At 34.3% G+C, this 22,632-nt stretch overlaps 1 protein-coding gene across 5 annotated transcripts in view; it reads right to left on the minus strand.

Annotated features, from left to right (window-relative positions):
* Positions 1–1,442: 1,442 nt before the first annotated feature.
* Positions 1,443–22,632, minus strand: part of LOC120339393 (cholesterol transporter ABCA5-like) — a 31,845-nt gene continuing 10,655 nt past the window's right edge. The window contains exons 12-40 of one of the 5 annotated variants that reach the window (XM_078117140.1): positions 22,201–22,367; positions 21,368–21,564; positions 20,542–20,661; positions 20,321–20,459; positions 20,026–20,116; positions 19,421–19,560; positions 18,796–18,933; positions 17,882–17,905; positions 17,499–17,531; positions 15,879–15,955; positions 15,036–15,156; positions 14,144–14,275; positions 13,422–13,564; positions 12,356–12,500; positions 11,708–11,820; positions 11,384–11,554; positions 10,853–10,966; positions 10,143–10,280; positions 9,628–9,812; positions 9,222–9,348; positions 8,796–8,906; positions 8,135–8,263; positions 7,583–7,654; positions 7,004–7,104; positions 6,133–6,303; positions 5,434–5,553; positions 5,080–5,236; positions 3,859–4,023; positions 1,443–3,003 (exon numbers count right to left, since the gene is read on the minus strand). In XM_078117140.1, the coding sequence (XP_077973266.1) occupies positions 2,902–3,003; positions 3,859–4,023; positions 5,080–5,236; positions 5,434–5,553; positions 6,133–6,303; positions 7,004–7,104; positions 7,583–7,654; positions 8,135–8,263; positions 8,796–8,906; positions 9,222–9,348; positions 9,628–9,812; positions 10,143–10,280; positions 10,853–10,966; positions 11,384–11,554; positions 11,708–11,820; positions 12,356–12,500; positions 13,422–13,564; positions 14,144–14,275; positions 15,036–15,156; positions 15,879–15,955; positions 17,499–17,531; positions 17,882–17,905; positions 18,796–18,933; positions 19,421–19,560; positions 20,026–20,116; positions 20,321–20,459; positions 20,542–20,661; positions 21,368–21,564; positions 22,201–22,367 (3,643 nt within the window). In that variant the 3' untranslated portion in view covers positions 1,443–2,901. Of the gene's footprint in view, positions 3,004–3,858; positions 4,024–5,079; positions 5,237–5,433; positions 5,554–6,132; positions 6,304–7,003; positions 7,105–7,582; positions 7,655–8,134; positions 8,264–8,795; positions 8,907–9,221; positions 9,349–9,627; positions 9,813–10,142; positions 10,281–10,852; positions 10,967–11,383; positions 11,555–11,707; positions 11,821–12,355; positions 12,501–13,421; positions 13,565–14,143; positions 14,276–15,035; positions 15,157–15,878; positions 16,010–17,498; positions 17,532–17,881; positions 17,906–18,795; positions 18,934–19,420; positions 19,561–20,025; positions 20,117–20,320; positions 20,460–20,541; positions 20,662–21,367; positions 21,565–22,200; positions 22,368–22,632 lie in introns of all 5 variants that reach the window. The other 4 variants (XM_078117129.1, XM_078117135.1, XM_078117150.1 and 1 more) reach the window with 4 other exon arrangements.

The raw sequence follows: 22,632 nt of genomic DNA on the forward strand, positions 1-22,632 counted from the left end.
GTTTAATATTATGTATTTCGAACCTAATGGATTTTTTTTTCAACTATTGAGTAAGTTGTTAACAACTATGCGCATACGGCATATTACCTTTTGAGTTTGTTTCGTTAAAATTTACATTCATATTCAGTAACAGTTATTGAAAAAAATTGGCAAGAACAAAACTATCACTATCACTGTGTTTATTGTACTTTTTCCATACTATCGTATCACTCTCATTTTATAGCTCTTTTTTTGTGTATGTATGCCTTCTAAAAATAATTTTCTAATCAAGATAATACCAAACCACTTTTCTGTCCAGTCTGTTAACCATTTTAGTTTGTTTTTTGTCTCAGCAACAATTTGTTGAATAATTGTGAAGAATTACTGCCGTGGAGCCAGCACCGTACCCCGGAAAAATATTAATATATTAGTACATTAATACAATTTCCTCTTCCGATTTAAAATTGATTACAAGCATTTGGAAATATAAAATAAGCCAACTGACATTACAACAAAGTATGCGCGAAAACAACTATTATCCCACGTAAAATCGGTCCAGTCAGCTGGTTATCAGTTAATTGCATAGTTATCCTTTTATTATGTTCAATTCAGAATAATATTTCTCTTCAAATGCCTGGCTTCCACTGTTTTATTTTTATTACCTTAGATGTGTACAGATCGTTTGATCTTCTTAAACATAAATATATTTTTAGCAACAATGCTCGTCTGTTGATTTGAAAGTTGGCTCCAACTGTGTTTGGAAGTAAAAAAGTGTCTCAGTAATGCAGTTCCCCTCATTTCCTTTTTAGCACAGTCGTCCCACTATGCGTCTAGAATGCGATTCATACAAATGCAACGAAACATTTTTGAAACGCCTACTTTGTTAATGCAATTTGGATAAGATTAGGCGATACCATTACTGATCAATTACGTATATTTAATAAGGCAGTAAAACACTAAACTTCTAAGAGTGGGCTCATTGTGTTCCGTGTTGTTTGTTGTATAACAGTTAATAATTACATGAGCTTTTCAGTGAGTGGTTAAGTATGGTGGTGACGAGGTTGTTAGACTCACAAACAGGTTGGTGCAGTGACAGAGCCATCTAACATATAATGCTTTTGATAGTTTTACTTGTCCATGTACCCAACAGCAGAAAAGGAAATAGTAAAGTTGAAAGCCAAATGCCTATAAATAATATTTTAAAAACCATCAAGTTTCCCTCACCATCTTAAACACCATGCAGTATATAGTCATTGTATATATTGCTGTTCGCGTTACCAGATTACGGTAGTTACCAATTCGTATACCCGGCCTTACCAAGCAAGTTAGATATAGGGCCCAACGAACTGAAAGTAAATCCACAAAATCACCACAAGTCTTGCTTTACGATTTGGTTTCGTTCGCCATCTTGAACATTACGTAGTAAGTGTGTATATTGCCAAATATGGTAACAGAAACAGAAGTGAAATATATAGTCTTATTATGATACTTAAAAGCATATTTATTTATAAACCATATCTATAGAACAAGCTGCAATACACAAGAAAAACTCTGCAATAGAATTATGGTGAAATTTAAATTTGCAAATTAGACTAATGACTGACTACTGGAACGCGAGGAATGCAGCATTGTATTCTTTCCATTATTCATGGCGATGAGTAATAAGTAGACTAGTGCAATTGGATTGAGTACAACAGCTCTTGATCCTCATTTCATTTTGGTTAGATAACTTTGGCATATAGCAAGAGTATAAAAGAAAAGCTAATATATATAAGGCAGTTTTTTCAACCTTTTTGGTGTAGCATAACCAAATAAAATTCTAGAAGCTCGAGGAAATCCTGTGCAATTGATTATGTGTATAATTATTTATACGATCGGTTTTGCTATCACAAAATGTGTAACAAAAATTTGACTGGGACACTAGTGAACTACTTATTACATGATTATTTTATACCTTTGTAGCAGATTATATTCAAACAATATAAAATAATACGGACCTTACAGTTTTGGATGTAGACTCATGGAACTCTGTACTGTGCTGGTGAAAACCACTGATCTAAGGTAATGAATGTCATGATAATACAAGCAGTAACAGGAATTAGGTAATTAATGCACATGTTCAATATCAAGAATTATATATAAAAGTGCTGATCAAAAAAAAAGTCAGTCAAGTGAAGTAATAAAAAATTAATTTCAATAGGTAGATACTAAGGAAATCAAGTAACATGGTTCTAGAGCAGGGCTTCCCAAACTGGGGGTCGCGACCCCGTAGAGAGGCGCGTAACGAATTTTATGGGTCACAAAGAGTACACCAATTTCACATAAAGTAATATATATATTGTAGGTTTGCTTCCAATAACACAATTATCAAAACCAAGTGCAAAAGATAAATCTCACGATTTTGAGAAAATACATAGAATCAGAGAAGCGGCGCTTACATAACATTCCCGACTTTACGGAGGGCGCAGGAAATTTCGATATATTGGAAGGGGTTGCGAGATAAAAAAGTTTGGGAATTCATGTTCTAGAATCTAGAGGTATTATAATTGACAATCAGTAACTTATTCAATTTAGTTGAAATGCATAAACTTTTCAATAAAACTAACTATTCTAATACTCATACATAGCAATACAGGGTGCAAATTGATTGAAGCACTCGAAGCGGTTGTTGACAAATTTGAGTTTGTGACCAATTTAAGGGTTTATTGGTATAATGAAAAAATGCAATATAAAAAACTTTTGCGCTGAAAAATATTATATTTTGTATTCGGTCATGTCTAGGAACGGCTAACACTGGGCAGAATGCAATCTGAGATGATCATATATGAGAAATTCTGTAACAAAATTTTGAGAACATATGATAATTGGCTTTGGTCCAGTGAACAGCAAGTCCCTTTTTCTATCACGTTTTCTCTCTTATCTTCACTTTCTTTTTCTTAACTTTTGCTCTCTCTTTCTCTCCTCTGCTCTCTGTTGTTCTTCTTCATCTTTCACAGCCTGTTCCTTTGCAAATCTGAGGAAAACCTGAAAATGCGGGAACATACGTTTTTAAGTAACCACAAATATGATTTCTGTATCTTATTCAGAAGAAGTCTCTAGACAAGCAATGGTACTACTGTAGTGTGTGTACCAGGTTAAGGTCAGGCAATCATTTTTTTCAGATTTTCCTTTTTTTAGTTCCATTATGAGTTCGGGGACTGTTTGTGTTAGCCAAGTGAATATACCTCCAACCCATAGGTTTCAGTCCATTACACAACTTGATGTAAAGTAGGCGAACAAAATTAGTTACCTCCATATTGGTACACGGACTTCTGGAGAGACCAAGCGATTACCAAGTATATGTTATATTTCAAAATGACAGAGATTTTTTAAATTCTTTTTTTTACATCCTAGGCAAATTAGTTAAAACTAGAGGCCTTTACCCGTATCGACAAAACATTTCAGAATAATGATCAAACCACTATGCTATCCAAACCGTTGCATGTGAAACAATTAAATGATGGCTATTCTTCTACCAATCTAGATAGGTGAACAGAACGAGGGCCATGATTTATCCTAGTAATCAACCGTCATTACAGAATTATAATAAAAATTACAAGGACGATTGTAAGTGAGTGAAATGTTTAAATGTTGGCTATTCTTGTACCCAACCTTTATATGTGAACCCTAGTACCCTAGTACCCTAGCTCCCATTACAAGAATATAACAAAAAAATCCTAAAGACGCTTGTATGTCAAATGGTGGCTATTCCTGTACCCAACCTATATATGTGAACGGGGCAACAGGTCGTGATTTGCCCTAGTAATTAGCCGTCATTACAAGATTATAACAGGAAGATTACAGAAACGCTTGTAAAAAAATATGGACATGATATCTCACCTGTTCTAGAGTCGACTGACTGAAGCTATATTCTTCAATTCCGAGTCTTGTTTTAGCTTCTTCCATCGATGAAAACACATTTGCAAGTGAAATTACGTCGTCACGCTTGATTTTGTATGTTAAGCGATTCCCAAACTTTTCCGGTTCTTCCACTGAAGGGAAAAGCTAAAAAGAAAAATAGTCTAGTAAACCAAAAAATGTTTTTGAAAAAACAAGACTGTTTCTTGTCTATCCACAGATATTAATGTAACCTGAATTGATTTTTATCGTGTCCCATTCGAGAAAGTTTATAGCGACATTTGAGGTACATATTTACTCTCCGCCACCGATTTTGAAACACTTTTTTATGTCTGTCACTTCAAACAAAGCCCTGTACAAGCATCTATTGATAAGTGAGAAGCTAATATTTTTGTGAGCACCAGAATCAGTTAGCAGAATTAGTTAGCATCGCCTATCCTACTCAATTTATTACACATTGAGGAGGCGAGCATGACTTCAATCTGCGATGTTATTTTGTCATAGATTTATTATCGAAATTTCCTTTCAAAAACAAACTTCCATTCATAATTTACTACTACTGAACTATATCATCACTATCGCAATCTTTTCTGATTGGCTTCGACAACCTAAGTGAGCTAGGTGGTCAAAGTGTAAAACTGAACTGAGATATGGCTAATGCTATTCAAAGACTTGCAATCACCAATATCGAACTCTTCCCTGTTCGGCTTTAACAACTCAAGTAAACTCGAGTTGTTACATCAGCGTTTCCCAATCGTGGTAGAATGAGGTTTTATGCATAGTGAGAGAGGAATAAAGAAATCCAAATTAAGCAAAAGGATTTTATATTGAAAAATTGTTGCGAATCGCTGTGTTACATCACTAGTTCTGAGCTGGAAACGCAATCTCTAGGTCCGCACATACAAACTTATACAAGTTTTGGTACTCCCCTACTGAGTGTACCAGGTTATGATTAAGCCATAATTTCATTCCGATTTTCTTCATTTTAGTTTATGAGTTCTGGGACTGTCAGTGTTAGCCAAATGAATATACCCTGTGTTAACCTAGTGGATATACCCCTGCCCAGAGATTTCAGTCCCTTTATACAACTTGATGTAAAGTAGGCGAACAAAATTAATTACCTCCATATTGGTACAAGCACTTCTGAAGCGCCAAAATTTTATTCATTGGTAAACAAAATAATACAAATTAATGAATATTTACCCCTCTGACAAATACATCCAAATCATCAGACTCTGGTGGTATGTGTTCTCCTCCCTCCCCATCTTCTTCACCTTCTTGTAATTGATGATCGAGTTTAATTTCTAAGATATATCCTTGGCCAAATTTATCTTTTAAATGCTGCGTTGATCCAATACATCTGAAAACACATAAGCATTAGTATTCGTGGTGGTTGGATTAGACTGAAAAAAACAACAATATTTATTTCTTATTTTCCGCTGCGTACAAGGTTGCGCGACATTTTGTACAATTCAGAGTCTATCAAAAATCTGACTTGAGCATGACATTATTTTCGACTCCAAATTGAGAACTTTAGATTTCAAATTAATTTCCTACCTCAATTGGCCAAGTACCATGATACCAACTCGAGAACATAGTGCGTCAGCTTCCTCCATATAATGTGTTGTTAAAATTGCACCTCGGTTTGTGCCTTCAAATGCACTGCTGATTGTATTCCTGAATCACATAAATATAGTATAAGTTCAATACACTAGCATTGGTAATTATCGAAATTTTCATCAATTAGCTATAGAAATTCATATCAAATATGGGAATTTATAAGATTTGAAAAAAAATTGGGTTATAAAATTGGGGATTTTTTTTGTTGGCAGCAATCAAGAATGTTTCATCTCTGATTCTATCAGTAGTCTGCTGCAACTCTTTTTCGATTTTAGGCTAAGGCTTGTTGGTTATGAAATGAGCGATCATATATTTGAAATATTTACAAATTCTCACATTGCTTTATCACACAATTGCATAGAAATGGCTTCTGATTCCAAATTTAATTGATACTTTGCAGAAAAATAGATAATTATTACGGCAAAAAAGTACAAAAAAGTCAGTCTAATTGTGAAATAAAATTTTCAAAATTTCACAAAATATTTAGATATAATGAAACAGTCTTGAAAGTAATTTATTTTTGAACACCTATTTTACATAAAATGCACAACATAAGTCTAATTATGAAATAAACTGACAGATATTGCAGAATAATATCAAATTATTAACCCTCGGGACAAAATTCGAACATCTCACCATAAAAATCTCTTAGTTTTCGGATCCATGCCGGTAGATGGTTCGTCCAGCAAAACAACTTGTGGATTTCCGAGCATTGATATCGCAAAACACAGTTTTCGTTGAGTGCCACCAGACAGTGCTTCAACTCTTTTATCCTCATGTTCGACAATGTCTAATGCTTCCATAAAACTAAAAATGAAAGATTTTTGAATACAAAATGAAAGGAACGCTCGAATACTGTCATGAATAATCATATTTGACACAATAAAGTTAGGCAACAAAAAAGCAATGTTGCAATTGGACAAGCGAATGAAGGTATTCAACTGCAAATAATATTTTAACATTCAATATGATTCAAGAGAGTTACTGCTGCGCAAACACACCCACAGCAAGACCCTTGAATTATGAAGAATAGTCATCTTTATTCCAGCTTCAGCATCCTTGCATCATACACATTCACTAGCGCAGAGGCATATAAGAAAAATAGGTAGTTAGTCTTTCGAAACCACAACTAATACTTCAATATTTTTCATATCCTGTATGCATGAAGATATAATTCATCCAATTTTTCTCTACACATGGCTTAATTAAGGAAGTAAATGAAGCTCACAGATTCATATTCAGTTTGGAATATATTATGTACCTTTAGATAGCGCAAATAATTCAAACTTTTCATTCGCACGCAACCAACTTTATAATATACTACAATTTTATAAATTAAATCGTACTGTTGTTGAAAAACAAAATCGAAATTATGAATTAATCATTTTTAGTCTCAAGTCTCTATATTACTCTATTTTTTTATCATAAAAGGACTAAGCATGATGAGGCTATATTCAACTATAACCACAAAGATTATATTCTTTAGAACGATCAGAAAAACTCTTACTTCTTAACGGTTGCTGGAATCTTATCTTTCGGGACACCACGAACAGTAGCATAGATTTCAAGATGCTCTCTCAGAGTAAGTGGTTTCCACAACGGATTACTCTAAAATACAAAAAAATATTTGTATGAGAAAGCAATTTAGAAACTAGAAATCACAATCCATTTTGTTTAACATAAAATCGTCATCAGACAATTCATGTTATGATACAGTTATTATATTTGGGAAATCTGGATGAACAATGGACAGGAATCCCAAAGTGTTTTGTAACAAGCAGCCTTTCAAGAAACATATTTTTAAGACTTCATGTTTATCTACTAAAAATTTGAAAGAAACTGGATCTGAACTGTAGGGCAAACATCAAACAACAACATCAAAACAAAACTTCAGATACTTTGGTGAATAGCAAAATGTCTAAAAATACACCTATTTCTGTTTTTAATTTATAAATTTCAACATTCCCCTTTTTTTCTTGCAACTCCTAAATTCAGCAAAATGAACAATGTGTTATACAGAAATTAACATTTGAACATGATTTGATTCTAAAATAATGAAAAATAGGTCGAAGAACTATCAACGTACTTGTGGGCAATATCCCATTGTCTTGAAAGCTTCTGAGAAAGTAGAAGTAACAGAATGTCCCCCAACAGATACCTAAAAAAAAGGTTAAAGCAGTAAAGACTATTCATTGATAATATGAAGAACAAAATTATTGGTATGAATTATTAGCCTTGGTTTATTACATATGATTTTATTGTCAGATGAAATTCGAAATAAAAAACATAACAAAGGATACTGTCTGCATAATAGTTATGAAAGCTTAGAAGACAACTTAAATATCTAAAACAGATTATGGTACACAAGATAGAATTTAAAATTCACATATGACGAGACAAAATGGCGTAATCACAGTGCAAACCAATTATGATATGTGAACCCTCACAGCAATGAAAAATCCAGCATTGTTCAATAATGAGAAAAGTACTTCTTGCATAGACCATTAAAATAAAGTTTCAATATTTATCTCCTAACAAGTCTCAGTATAAGAAATCAAACAAAGTTTTAATAAAGCATTCTAACCAAAAAACCAAAATTGAATTGTGTTAAATATCAGAAATTTTAATCCAAACATACTCTTCCTGCAGTAGCTCCGACGTCTGCAATCAAAACGTTTAGGGCAGTTGTTTTTCCAGCACCATTTGGTCCAAGTAATCCAACAACTTCACCAGGATAAACAGTCATTGATAAATTGCGAACTGCAACCTAGTTGATAACAATGAACAATAAAGAAAAGCTTAAATTGAATTTGTCATATATTATATAAATATCTCATAAAGTCTTATAATTTTTTTCAGTAATAAGACCAATAATCTTTTTCCATTCAAAAATTAATACTTTTATATAGTCAAGTCAGAAGGAGACAATGTCAGTGTCAATGGAAGAAACACTCAACTTGAATGCATAATTTTTTTCAGCTTCAATTGAAAATTTTGAGAATTTCTGACAACTCCCAATTGCAAGAAGTTGAAGGAATTTGAAATTTGATAGAAATGACACTGATGCAATTAGATGTAAAAGATTTTCTTGTGGCTGAGATGACACCTGGCACAGGTCACAGAGAGCTACCGTTAAGTCTGAAACATCTTGTTTAACTTGAAAAATTGATTTGTTACAATCAATCAAAAATGCGGTCAGGGATTTGGAAAAGTCAGCAAAGCAGTAACAAGTCAGCCTAAAACTGCCCATCTGACGAAGAAATCGTTTTTATTAAAATGTCAAATCATGCAATTATTACCTTGACTGTTTCGTCATCTTCTCCATCAGAAGATTTTCTACAACTTTGAAAACTTTTCTTCGTTCGTTTTGTAAACTCTTTGCGTAAACCTTCCATCAATACAACTGGCCCCTAAAGAATATTAAGAAATAGGTAAAATAGAAACAAAAGGGATTTTTCTATGTATAAGCCATCAGTAAAAATAAGCCCTACTAAGTTAAAATAAAGGTCCTGGGCTGTGCTGGTCAAAGAATTATACCAATTGAGTTACTGAACAATCTGCAAAAGCTAAAGAGAACTATAAAGAATCTTACTACCAAATCTTGCGGAAAAAAAATTTCCACAACCAAAACAACAACAATAATTTCACAAAATACTCCATGTGTTCCCTTTGTGTCCAGTTATAATAAATAAACATCCTATTTTGAGTATAGAATTAATACATACATCATCAGAATGTTGGTTCCTCGAAATCTCTTCAACTTTGTTTCTTTCTTTTGTAACGTCATCATCTTCTGCGTCATCCACGTCATTGTTACCAACGTTCACCCATTCTGATGATCCCACTTGACTCCTGAAACAGTGAAAGATTTAACATATACGTAATACTTATTGTTAAGCGTACAGAGCCTTGTTCGGAGCGACGAGCGTGAATAAGAGTCGAATAAGAAACAAGTTCAAGAAAGTTGATTCAACTCTCTATAATACTTATTGTGAGATATCAGTGGTAGCTCGTACAGGGCCTTGTTCGGATCAAAGAGCGTGAATTCAATAAATTCAAGGATGAAACCAGGACAGGAAATCTTTAATCTTTGACATGTTATGAGATGCAGGATTCAAAACATTAATGTACCTTCCACAACCAGGCAATTCTCCGCCACTCTTCTTTATATCGGCAATTACTAGAATTCCAGAGAATAGGACAATATGAACATAAGCCATTAGAATAGAAAATGGCAACATAGGCTCACTCCAGTCAAAGTACGCTGATGCTGGAATGTCTGTTCCTTTTCCCTGGAGGAGGTATCGAAGGTAGACCTGCAAAATTTGGAATTTTTTTTATAAGAGTTCAAACAAAGCGATATCGATGAACAAAGCTCTACACAAGCTATGCATTTTGGATCAGAGGTGAGTAACACAACAGGTGGCCTGCAACCCCAACCTGGCTCACCAAGCCATTCAGTGTAGCCCTCCGTCAACACTGATTTTCCCTATTATTAAGCATAAAATCCTAATCCGACAGTTTATCTTTTACTTCTGTCAAAGCTGATTTTATCAAACAAAGAACTTGGAATTTTAAGTGTCCCACTAAAAATGTTAAATAAATAAGATTTTATTTATTTATTTTATTTTTCAAAATAAACTTACTACGAAGCAGTAATAAATTCCAGCAAATCCCACATAGTACGGACTTAGTATACAAAACACAACGTTGCAGGCATTGGCAGCTTCTCTATTGTTAGTTTGATCCAAAGTCGACACAATAATGTATGGTATGATGGCAGCCTGGTGATAATAGAAATTTTTAAAATATTTGCATATTAAATATGTAGAAAAAGTTGTCAAAAATTCTGACTGAAAATACTTTTATCCAACTTCACACAACACGAAAATCTACCAACTTTTAATGCAGTTTGTAACAAAGAAATAGTTTCCCAATATTTCAGCTCTTTTTTCATTTTGGAAGTACGTTTCCAAACAAGATAGCGAAGATTAATACATAATTCCTAAAAAACTGTTATTCCTCAAATTAATATCACACTATCTATGATGTGTATAAATAAAAATGTTACGCCATGGTAAATGAAGCCACAATGAGTCAGTTGGGTAAATCCCCAAGGGCAAGAAGGCCTCCTCATCAGAACTGTGGAATTGAGGCTGGATTCGCTTTGAACTTATTCGTTAAAAAAAAATTAAATCAAACTTTGTCTCAACTCTGCCGTTCTGTCTCATACACAGGACTTCAAAATCGGACATATGGAGAAAACCTTCCATGCCTTCCATCATCAATGGCAAGAAAATGGACATTTTTTTTCCTTTTTTTATTTGACTTTCCTACTTTTACAATAAAAATTCACCAGTTGCACTAATCCTGGCCAAGAAGCAGATACGGTTTCATATCTATCGAACAGGAAACTTCCACAATACGATGCTAAAAGACAAGCAACTCCCCAACCAAGTAGTAGTAGTATCTAAAAATGGAGTATAGCACAAAATATTATACAAAATATTGGGTACTCCTGAAGTATGCGTACCAAGATGTCGCATAACCTGATCCCTAATCTGGTACACAAACTGAGTTCAGGTTGTGCGCCATCTTGGTGCGCATACTTCAGGAGGTCCAAATATTGTTTACTTTTATTACTAATTTAGAACAACTGTATCTCGTATTGGCTTTTAAAAATGTGAGTTCCATACATATTAGTGACTGCCCGTACATGTGCGAATAAGAAGTGAAATTCATGTGAAAATGTCATAAAAAAATGAGAAAATTTAGAATTTTCAAATTATTTATTGGCAAAATCATAAAGTAGATGAAAATTTCTAAAATGAATGTCACTAAAGTTTTTTATCCAATTATTTTTGGAATAAGTGTATGTATTTCTTACCAAAGCTGCGATAGCTCCTCCATTATTCAGTCCAGTGACTTGAAATCCGACAATGCAAATAATGAATATCAAAGACATCACAAAATAAATGATGTAATCACTCAACAAAAAAGCAAACCAATAATTGATAAATTTCACTCCAGAAACCCGAAGTTGAGCTCGAATCTTTTCCTGAATATAAGAAAAAAGTAACCCACGGTTATCCAGCGCAATATTGAACAGAAATACTAACATATTCTTAATCAGACTTTGATATTTATAGACGGCAATTTCTAATGCGATTTCTATTAAAAAAATTCTGTTTTGATTGATTGTTTTACAAACCTCTCGTTCTTTGACAGGATTACTAGCTGCGAATGATGTCGATAATACGATTGCTATGGCAACCATCATAGCTGCACCAAATATGGAACCATTGAAAGTACCTTGCTGAGTACCTGGAATAAATAACACATCATCATGACAAGGGTTGAAAGTCAGAATTTCGAGTTTAGAATGTTTTTATTGACATTGTGGTTTTGTAATCAAAATTGTGTTTTCCCAGAGTCAGGGATTGAAATTTTAAATTCTCTAAAATCAAATTTGCATTGTGTGGTGTGGCGCATCATGCTAAGCATTAGGAATACGCTCGCTACTGCACATCTGATTTCCCTGCGTGCAGGGATGGTTATGTGCGAGAGGATTGCTGGACTCCTCGCTGCTGTAAGGTGGTTCACGTAACTGTTGGTCGGTTACAGCTTCCTCTACCAGAAAGTCTATGCTTCTGAAACAAATAACTGGATAACTAATCCCATACCCGACTTGGACTGGTGACTGGACGAGAGGTCATGGTTCGCCATATGATTAGGCCGTCTTAACAGCTTACAAATTTGTTACAAATTCGATAGTTTTTTGAAAACAAAAAGAGTTGCAGACAGTTCTTAAAAACCGAATAGAATATGGCAACCTAAAAGCATAAAGACTAAAACTTACCAACTTGGGGCCACTGTTTACTGTATGTAATGATGTTTGTAGGATTTCCACCATTTAGGAAAGATGTCAATGTGTTGGAGAATACATTGATAGCTGATGGTAAAGATCTTGTAAATGAAGTATTGTATAAAACAAGGTAAGCGGCCTGAAAAATGAATATAAAAAATTTGAGAAGGAGTTTTGAAGCCCTTTATTGAAACCAGCTTGTAGTATTGACAATCACGGCTTTATCGGCGCTCCAGAAGTGTGTGTACCAATATAAGGGTATCTAATTTACATCAAGTTGTGTAAAGGAACGAAAGCCTATATGCAGTGGTTATATTCAATTAGCTAACACAGACAGTCCCCCAACTCGTAATAGAACTAAAATAAAGAAAATCGGAATGGAATTATAACCTAACACTAACCCGGCACTACGAGAGTACCGTTTTATCTAGCTAATTTTTTCATTTTGCCTGAACATAAGCCTTGATAATATAAATTTTTCATAGATATGCGAACTATCATTATTTACTGCATTCTTGTTCTTCATACAGAAGAGCAATGCCTGAATGTGCGAACATGAATCTGGAATGATTACAGCAATAACAGCAAAATTCCAGTTAAATGTTTAAAGAATTGTGTTGAATGTCATATGAAGATTCATCTGTGAAATATTAGGCCACATATGACTCTTCATGTAGAGAGTTCGTCCATCTTTGAATACTAAAAATTTTTTTTAGTCTAATTAGTTCGACTGAGTTCGGCCCATGGGTGTACTTTCTGTACTCTCATATTATGTGTACCAAGTTGGGGTTAGGCATAACTTTATTCTGATTTCCCTTATTTTAGTTTTCTATTACGAGTTCGGGGACTGTCTGTGTTAGCCAAGTAAATATACCCCCTACCCATAGGCTTCCGTTCCTTTACACAACTTGATGTAAAGTAGGCGAACAAAATTAGTTACCTCCATATTGGTACACACGCTTCTGGAACGCCCTACTTTCATGTCTATTAAATGCATTTATACTCAGGAAGACGGCATAATCCTAGTTTTGTAATCATAGATTTGAAAGCCAACAATTACCTGACTCGCTGCAAATGCACTGACTTGCAATCCAACAGAATGAGGATAAAAACCATCAGTAAGTAATACAGAGTCTGTCATTGTGCTTTCTTCAAACGATATTCCACTTTGTGCGTTGTTGACAAAGTTGTCCTTAGAAGTACCTGAAATATAGGATTCATTTTTAGCAAAAATGGGTGGTCAAGCGCAGTGGTTCCCAACCGACACACCAAACCTGTTGCACTCCGAAGAACCACAGAGCAGTTAAAGGGGGGCCACAATGCTAGGCTCAAAATTGATTTTACTTTTTCTTTTACGAGAAACTCCCCATTATTCCTAGTTTCATCGATTGATAAGATTAGTTCACAGGGTGTTTTAACTTTGTTGAACATGAATTGTTTGAACATAATGGGATTTGGAATCTACCAATTTAAATAAAACTATGAATACCCCTGGAACAAGGGGGGAGGGCACGAGTGCTAAAAGCCTCCGAAAGGGGGCCACGAGACCCAAAAGATTAGGAACCACTGGTCTAGCAGATGAAACGTTAGACTTTATTGATTTGGCATCGCAGCGCACACATCTAAGGTTCAAATGCAGAGCCTCATCTCGCACATGGTGTAATAAAATGAGACATGCTGAATAGAAAAAATAAATCTGGCTCTTCTAAAAACAATAGCTTCCCACTTTATACAAAGCCTTGTTTGAGCGAAAGACATCATCCATTCATAAAAACATCTTACCAGTTAATCCGTTATAAAGAACACTTTTATCCTTGTAGGCTTCGAGATTATTTGCATAAGTAACGTCAATTAAATCTGGATCTCCAGAGTCACTCGCAGATGGTTGTTGAGTGAATAACCATGTACCGACAACTGGAGAAGAATTGAAGATTTGTTTAACAAAATTTCTATTTAAATGTTTAATTGAGGGCAGTTCGATTGGAGGATTTACAACAAGAAGAAGTTCAAAGCAAAGATGATGTATTTCATCGTAATAGTGTATGTTGATTACTGGATTAAGCAAAAAAAAAAGGAAAAGTAGTTACGGTACTGAGCATGAGCAGGATAAATAGATCGAAATCATAAAGGTTCTGCAATATAGAATAAAGATTTTACATAATCAGACATCAGAAAATAATCCCCCTTGATTTGTAATAAATTGGGGTCATTTCAGAGTTCAATGAAAAAAAAACACGGCTGGCTGGTGATCAGGGACGTAGCCAGAAATTTTCAAAGGGGGGGTTCTGAAATTTTTTTGCCAAGTTAGATTGAAACAGCTGGGTCAGATCGAACACTAGAATACGCAGGTTTTTAGTAGTCTTGGGAGTCTAAAAAGCATTTCACGTTATGGAAAATTGCTATCTATGATACAGAAAATTGATTTTATTATTTTTTTTACATTTCAAAAAGAGGGGGGGAGGTTTCGACCCGCAAAACCACCCCCCTGGCTATGCCACTGCTGGTGACCCAATGTCATTCAGTGCCTTCTCTAATAAGTTAATTTTGAGAGATAACATTATAAATCATAATGGCACATAAACAGGTGTGGTAAGGAAGTTCAGAAAAATTCTGTATCCAGTTACACAAAAAATCCTGAAACACAGATCAGATAAAAAAAATATAAGCTACATACTTTCAAGGACCATTGGAAGCAGAATAGCAAAGATGATATAACCAGGATTGCGCAAATTTATCAGAAGAGTTCTTCTCATCATTTGTAATATAATCGATCCAGAACTTGATTTTCCACTTCCCTGTAAGACAGGATAATATGATTATAGTGAGAAATAATTTTGGGGGAATTTTAACATTCAATTTTTTTTCTTATTATACGTTTTTTTTTTACACCCCCTGCTTCGAATGAAGCCCTGTACAAACGGCCACTGTTATGCAAGGAGTTACTATTTTTCGAATGACCGAAATCTTTCCAGGTTTGCCATTGTCTACCCGATTTATTACACCATGGGTGAGGTGGTGAGCATAGGAATTGGACCCACCCGAGATAGCTAACGTACCAGCTAGGCCAGGGGTAGCCTGTGGGCCAGATCCCCCCTACTGAAGTGTTTCATTCGGCCCACTTGTGCCTGCTGTATTTACGACTATAGCATTTATAGATATAAATTTCTATATATAAATTAACGATGTAAGTAACGTCATAATGACCCCCGATTGTTACTTCGTACTACTAATGATTATATAAATGTTAGCCTTGGACTAGCTTTGTAAATAAACTGTTTTTTCATATTAGGTTTTGAGCCCCGGCTCAGTAATCAAGTCTATTATCTGTAACTGGCCCACGCCCACTCAGAAAAGTAATTAAATGACCCTAGATATACACGGTCAAACATCTCGGTTTCAAAACTCATGCCCACCACCTCGTCCATTGGAAATACTTCTCTCTACTGGCTGCTAAACAGCCTTGTTTAGAGTAAAAACACACCATGAGAAATTTTCAAAACTATTGTCACCATCTCACCTCACTTTGTGAAGGATCAAATATCGGTGGAGAATTTGGAACATTGATTGCAACCGAATCCCGGTCTTCGTTTGTTTCTGGAACAGCCAATGGGTTTGAATATCCTACACTTGCATATTTTTCCTTAGTGCCTAGAATATTTTACATGTTACTATACCAACTAATCAAGATGAAATTCGAATACAATGGTAGATACTCCTGTAGTACGTGAACCAAAATGGCGGACACCAGAGCGTGGTATTAGGGTTAGGTCATAATTTCAGGTACATTTACTACGGAAGTCACTTGGCTAGTCCCGAACTCGTAATAGAACTAAAATTGGAATAAAATAATGGCCTAACCCTAACCTGGTACACATAAACATAATATGTTCCGATGTCCGCCAGCTTGGTTCACATAATACAGGAGTACCCAATGGTATGTCTAGCGATGGACTATATATGAATATTAAATCTATTGAAATAGGGATACTAATAGAATAGAAGTTTGTCCAAAGAGAGAGAATTGGAACCTAAAATTGCAGCTCCAAATTTATATTGAAGGAATATAAAAAATATTTTAAATCTTGGGAGTTTTGAAATGTATTGAAATTTCACGTTCTTTTTCGAAAAAATGAGAATTTGATATTGCTTCCTTGTGTTAACGTGAATAACGTCACAGTTGACAAAATATGTAAATATTGGCTATTTGCAAATTAACGGAATCTCAATATCATGGTCAAAAGAATACGCTATAAAAAAAGGATTCAATTTCAAAACGTTTGATAAAAAATATAGCTACTATTTTTGATTATTTTTTGATTATATAAAAATCAGAGTAAATGTAAATCAATTTATAATATATAGGGTGTCCATAAAGTTTTAAATTTTTTCAAATTGCAAAAGGAATTTATCGATACCATAAATTGTTTTGGAGCTCACAGATGTATTAAATGAAGTAAATATACTTAAACAATTACTGATTGAAAAACAACAAACCTGGTAAAGATATAATGAGAATTGACTTAAAAACGAAATTGAAATTGTAAAGGGCCTTCATGGACATCTTACTTATTGTGTAAAGAAATATTTAATAAAAAAAAAATAAGAACTACAGTGTTTTGAGGATGAACAATACAGGATGAAGTGCTAATATCTATACATTAGGGTTGGCAAAAACAGCAAGCCTCACCACAAGTTAATATTACCTGAAGTAGTTAAGTGTTTTAAGTTTTTAAATATCGAAGCAGAAATCAAAGCAAGATGCAGCATTTTGTTGCATATTGTATTTATCCTTGCACAATATGCTTGCGATTTTGCTGTTATATCGACTAATTTAGTATGGCTTTTCCTTTTTTGAATAAAAAATCAGAATCTCATTTGTATGTATTTCAGGAATAGTGGTTGCGCTCTCCTGTAGTCAAGGGATAATGGCAACTGTTCTTATTAGTTAAAATAAAAAAGCATAAACATAAAGAAAGTTAATTTATGGTTTCTCGATTTGCATGTTAGTCAAGGAATCATGCCTGTTTTGTGGTTTTAATCAACAAAGAAATGTTACCGGCAATTAAAAATTGCATTTTATGATTTTTTTCACACAAAATTCAAATTACTTTTGCAAATAATTCTGGCACAATCTTACCATTTTCATCTGACATGAGTGATTGAAATGCTTCTACATAACAGAACAATTATGCTAGACTTACTCTACGTGTATTCGAATTAGGACGAATGTGTGCTTTTCTAACAGTGATTTACAATTGGACTTTTTAAAATAAAGAGAACATCATGGTTTAAATATTCTAGTTTGTCCAAATGTCATAAAAAATCCACAAACTTTGAAATATTAATATAAATTTACAACATCCTCCACCAAAAGAGTTTATAGTTCAAGTTATCATTCATTAGTCACCGCCATTCGAGGTGATATCCATTAATTATTAGGATATAGAAATTACAATATCATTTCTATTTTTAATAATGCCATAATTAGTAAACTTCTATATGATGTGAAAAATATCTTACCATTATCATACGTTCTGTATGTTTCTGAGTTAGAGATACAAAATTAAATTACCACAAATACATTCAGCTATTTAATAAGTCAATATAAACCCTTGCTTGTATTTTTATGAGAGAATTCAAAGGTTCACTCTAAGTCTAAATAAAGGACCTGACAAGCCATTTCAGAAAGTATAATAGTGAGATAAAAAAACTAGAATATGTGATGTCCCCCTCAATCCATGGCACCTTAGATAATAAGGTGGTAGATTCGAGATTGAACCAAAAATATCTTAGCATATCATAGGTTCTTTTTAAATAAATGAAATTATATATAAATATTCCATATTATTTATGCCAAAACAGAGGATATGTAAGTTGTAGTCTTTATACAATGTTTGGCAATTTTTAAATAAATCAATGAGTTGTTATCCTAATGCGCTTTACTTGAGTGGCATAAATGCAAGCAAAATTGTGGGCGCTCCCGAAGTGTGTGTACCAATTTGGAGGTAACTAATTTTGTTCGTCTACCATACATCAAGTAGTGTAAAAGAACTCAAACATATGGGCAGGGGGTGTATTCACTTGGGTAACACAGACAGTCCCCGAACTCGTAATAGAACTAAAATAAGGAAAATCGTAATAAAATTGTCGCGTAACCCACACCGGTACACACACAACGAGAGTACGCAACGTTTTTATATAGCATAAAAAGTGATTACATTTCCAATACAAATTCAAACGGTTCTCCAAAATCATGTTTCAGATTCAAGTTCATGACTGTTATCTTTTGATTCAGCTTTGCCTACCCAATTTAATACACCCTGATTGTTTAGTACACCCTGATTGAAGTGTTAGACATGGAATTTGAATCCAATACTTATAACATGCAATTCCAAAAAATGTCACAGAAAACAAGTTCGAGCACTTTCACTTACCAGTTTGTCCATTTCCCTCTTCATCCACGTCATCGTCTTCACCAATTTTCAAAAAAACTTCCTCAAGGGTTGTCATGGAAACACCGTAACTTTGAATATTCAATTCATCTTGACGTTTATCAAAGTCAGCAAATAGTTCTGAAAAATTAATTTTAGCAAAAATCGTTGAATATTAATTAGTGGATGGGAACTGTCAAGGCTGTGAAGTCTGTGTCAATACTGAAGTCAGTGTCATTTTACCAGAACTCTAAAAATGATTTGAGTTCATAAAAATTTATCAACATACAATTAACGAAGGCTCGCATATGCCAAAGTCAAAGTTGTCACTGACTTCAAGGTCAGAAGTCGGAGTCAAAGTTATAACGGAGGTCGAAGTTTAATCCAATTTTTAAATTGCTTTGAGTTTGGAGTCTGGTTTGAATTTTCCAACCCAACAGTCCTGGCTATTACCCTTTCCTTACCTTCTATCCTATCAATCACTCTGTAATATCCAATTTAAGCAATGCTTTATATTTATGATGACTTTGATCATTTTTATAAAGCAATACAGACTTCAATAATACAGTCAGAAATAAATAAAAAAATAGTACAATGTAAGGTAAAACCAGATCTAAGCTTGAGTTACCTGAAAATTTAGACACTTGATTTAATGGCAATGTATAAACATGTTCCATTCCAACAGATCTTTGCAATTGAGCATCATCAATGTGAGTATTCACACAGGAACCAATTCTTGTTGCATCTTCTGGTGATTTTGAGACAACGCTGAAAACAAAGATAATGTTATCAATTTGGATCTAAGTAATAAATAAAGTAGTAGATGGCTAGCATATCAAACCTGGGCTATCTTATTCTTGACCATACCAACCAAACATTGACCGTGCAAACTCAACATTGACCATGCTGATAAAACAATGACCATGCCAATTAAAATTAATCCTGAAGACCAGAAATTGACCATTCCGACTTAACATTGACCATGCCCATCGAACAATGACCATTCTGGTCATACATTGACCATGCGCACCAAACATTGACCAAGCTGACCAAACACTGGTTGTGTTGACCAAGCTGGCAAAACAATGACCATGCCGACCATACATTGACCATGCCAAGTGCAGACCAAGTAAAAGTTATGCAGACCATTAGAAATAAGATCAAAGTCAAAATAGACTACAAACTGTTCACCCATCTGAACCAAATATTATCGTTTTAACAAATTTTTCTTACCCAAGATGATATCCGCAACCAAATCTATTCTTCAAAAACAAAGACGAGCCAACACATCTCAACTTCCCACGGGTAAGAATCGCTTTGCGATCTGAAAAATAAATATGATTATGGCACTGCTTTTGAATTTGGAAGATGAAATGACTGCTTTTGTGGAATATACAACGGTAGAAGTATCTGGACATTTTAGTTAGGTATAACACCCTTGACCACAAGGCCAACGGGCTTTCCATACTCCTGTTATAAAAATGACGAAACATGGCATAAGTCTATTTATGGCTAACGATCACTATACCTGCAAGTATATCTGCTTCGTCCATAAAATGAGTAGTTAACAAAGTAACTCGATCCTCACGATGAGATCGGAGTAAATCCCAGAGTTTGCGTCGAGAATATGGATCCATTCCAGCTGTCGGTTCATCAAGAATAAGAATCTGGAAATTATAAAAAAAAAATCATTAGAAAGAGTTATTGCTCAATTTTCACTGATTAAAAATTTTCGGGTAATATAGAAACCTTGGGATCTCCTAATATTGCGATTCCAACCGATAATTTCCGCTTCTGTCCGCCAGAAAGTTTCTTAGCAAATGTATCTCTCTGATCATGTAGTCCAACAACATTGATGACTCGTTCCATCTACAAGTAGAATGAAATAAAAATAAAAATCGGGATTTATGCACAGTTATGGATTCGGAGAAAATTTACAATTGGTTAACTCAGACTCCATGCTGGAAAAATTTGTAGAAAATTTCGACTTCGTCACCAGTTTAAGCAGATAACAATAACTTTGGCTTATGCAAGTATTCTTTATTAATAGACTGTTAAAAACTCTGAATAAACTCGATGCTTTTTTAGGTTTTGTTAAATTAAAATTCCCTTTATCATCACTGAAATTCTGTAAATACAACAAATTTATAATTTCGACACCAACTTAGAATAAAAATGAATAAAAGGGGCTCAATGCAGAGCCTTGTAGATCGTAAAATTTACAATTGACTGCGGGTCAGTGTTGAAGAAAATTGGGGTTGAATAAAATTTGTTCAGACTCAGTGTTGTAAAAAAATTTAGGCCGACTCGAGCCTCCAAGAAAATGAACTTTTTTAATCAACACTGATTTCTCACAAATATGCCTCTGACAAATTCAGAATTTTGACCCAACTAGTTTGAAAATACAATCCCGGCTCTGACCCAATAAAAGCAAGCAAAACCCCCATTCAAAATCCTGAATCTACAGCTCTGGCGCTATGACAGGCAATTTGACTTGCTGATTGGGGTGGTCGACAACAACAATTTGGCAAAGTGATCCTTTGGCAACTTTTCAGTCTAAAAACAACTATTATACCTCGGCCACAGCCTCTTCTCCAGTGTATCCTTTGAGCCCTGCAAAAACTTCTAAATGTTCTTTCACAGAAAGAAAATCTAATAAAATATCATGTTGCGGACAAACTCCAGTCATTCTGCGTATTTCTTCCATGTCATCTAAATTTTTTACATCGTATCCATAAACCGATGCTGATCCTGAGGTCGCAGGGACAAAACCTGCAAAAAAGCAGCTATCAGACAAATACAATTTACAGCATACAGTACAGTTGCGAAGACTCTATACATTAACTAGAGTCATAATGCTCAATGACTGAGTTACTTGAGTGAACTGACTGGACCCATACTCAGGTAATCACCAGAAAGACTTGACTTGGGACATAGAAAAAAGTTTTGTCTAGCTGCTCTCTCTATAAAAATGCGAAAAAAATTCCTGAAAAATTAGGTTGGTTTAATGTAAGATGGAAATTTTCATGGTATCGAGTATATGTGACTCTGGAATTCAGCATTTGTGACTTGGCTTGATGCTCTGCATTTATGGACTTCAACACTAAATATAATAACATTTATCGACCGGCAGATTAAAAACGTGACACAAACCAAAAATGGTACTCCTGTATTATGTGTACCAGGTTTGGGTTAGGCTGTAATTTTATTTCGATTTTCCTTATTTTAGTTCTATTAAAAGTTCAGGGACTGTTTGTGTTAGCCAAGTGAATATACCCCCTGCCCATAGGATTCTGTATCTTTACACAACTTGATGTAAAATAGAAGAACAAAATTAGTTACATCCATATTGGTACATACTTCTGGAGCGCCCAAAAAAATGGTCCAAAAAAAATTACAATTTCATACCTGTAAGAATATTGAAGATAGTGGTTTTCCCAGCTCCGTTGTGGCCAAGTAAAGCCATAATTTGACCTTTGTATATATCGAGACTGAACCTTTGAACTGCAACAGTAGACTTTGATGACTGACCGAAGATTGCAGATTTTTTAAAAACTTTTCTTATGTTTGTCATGCTGTATTATAAAACGATATAAACGATTTTCACATGTGAATTGAAAAAAATTGATTATATTAACACTAAGAAAATTTACTTCAAGATAATATGCTTTTTTAATAATCCATTTTGCTTTTGATTTTGAATTCAGAATCTGTGCATTAATTTAGCAAAATTAGCAAAACCATAATCATGAAATTTTACTTCGATAACATGATTTTCAATTTAATTTATTCATTCTCTTCGCAACAAACAAGACGGCCACTGATATCTAGCGATGTGTA

This window comes from Styela clava, chromosome 1 (assembly GCF_964204865.1).
Source record: "Styela clava chromosome 1, kaStyClav1.hap1.2, whole genome shotgun sequence".
In the NCBI taxonomy this organism is placed as follows: Eukaryota; Metazoa; Chordata; class Ascidiacea; order Stolidobranchia; family Styelidae; genus Styela; species Styela clava.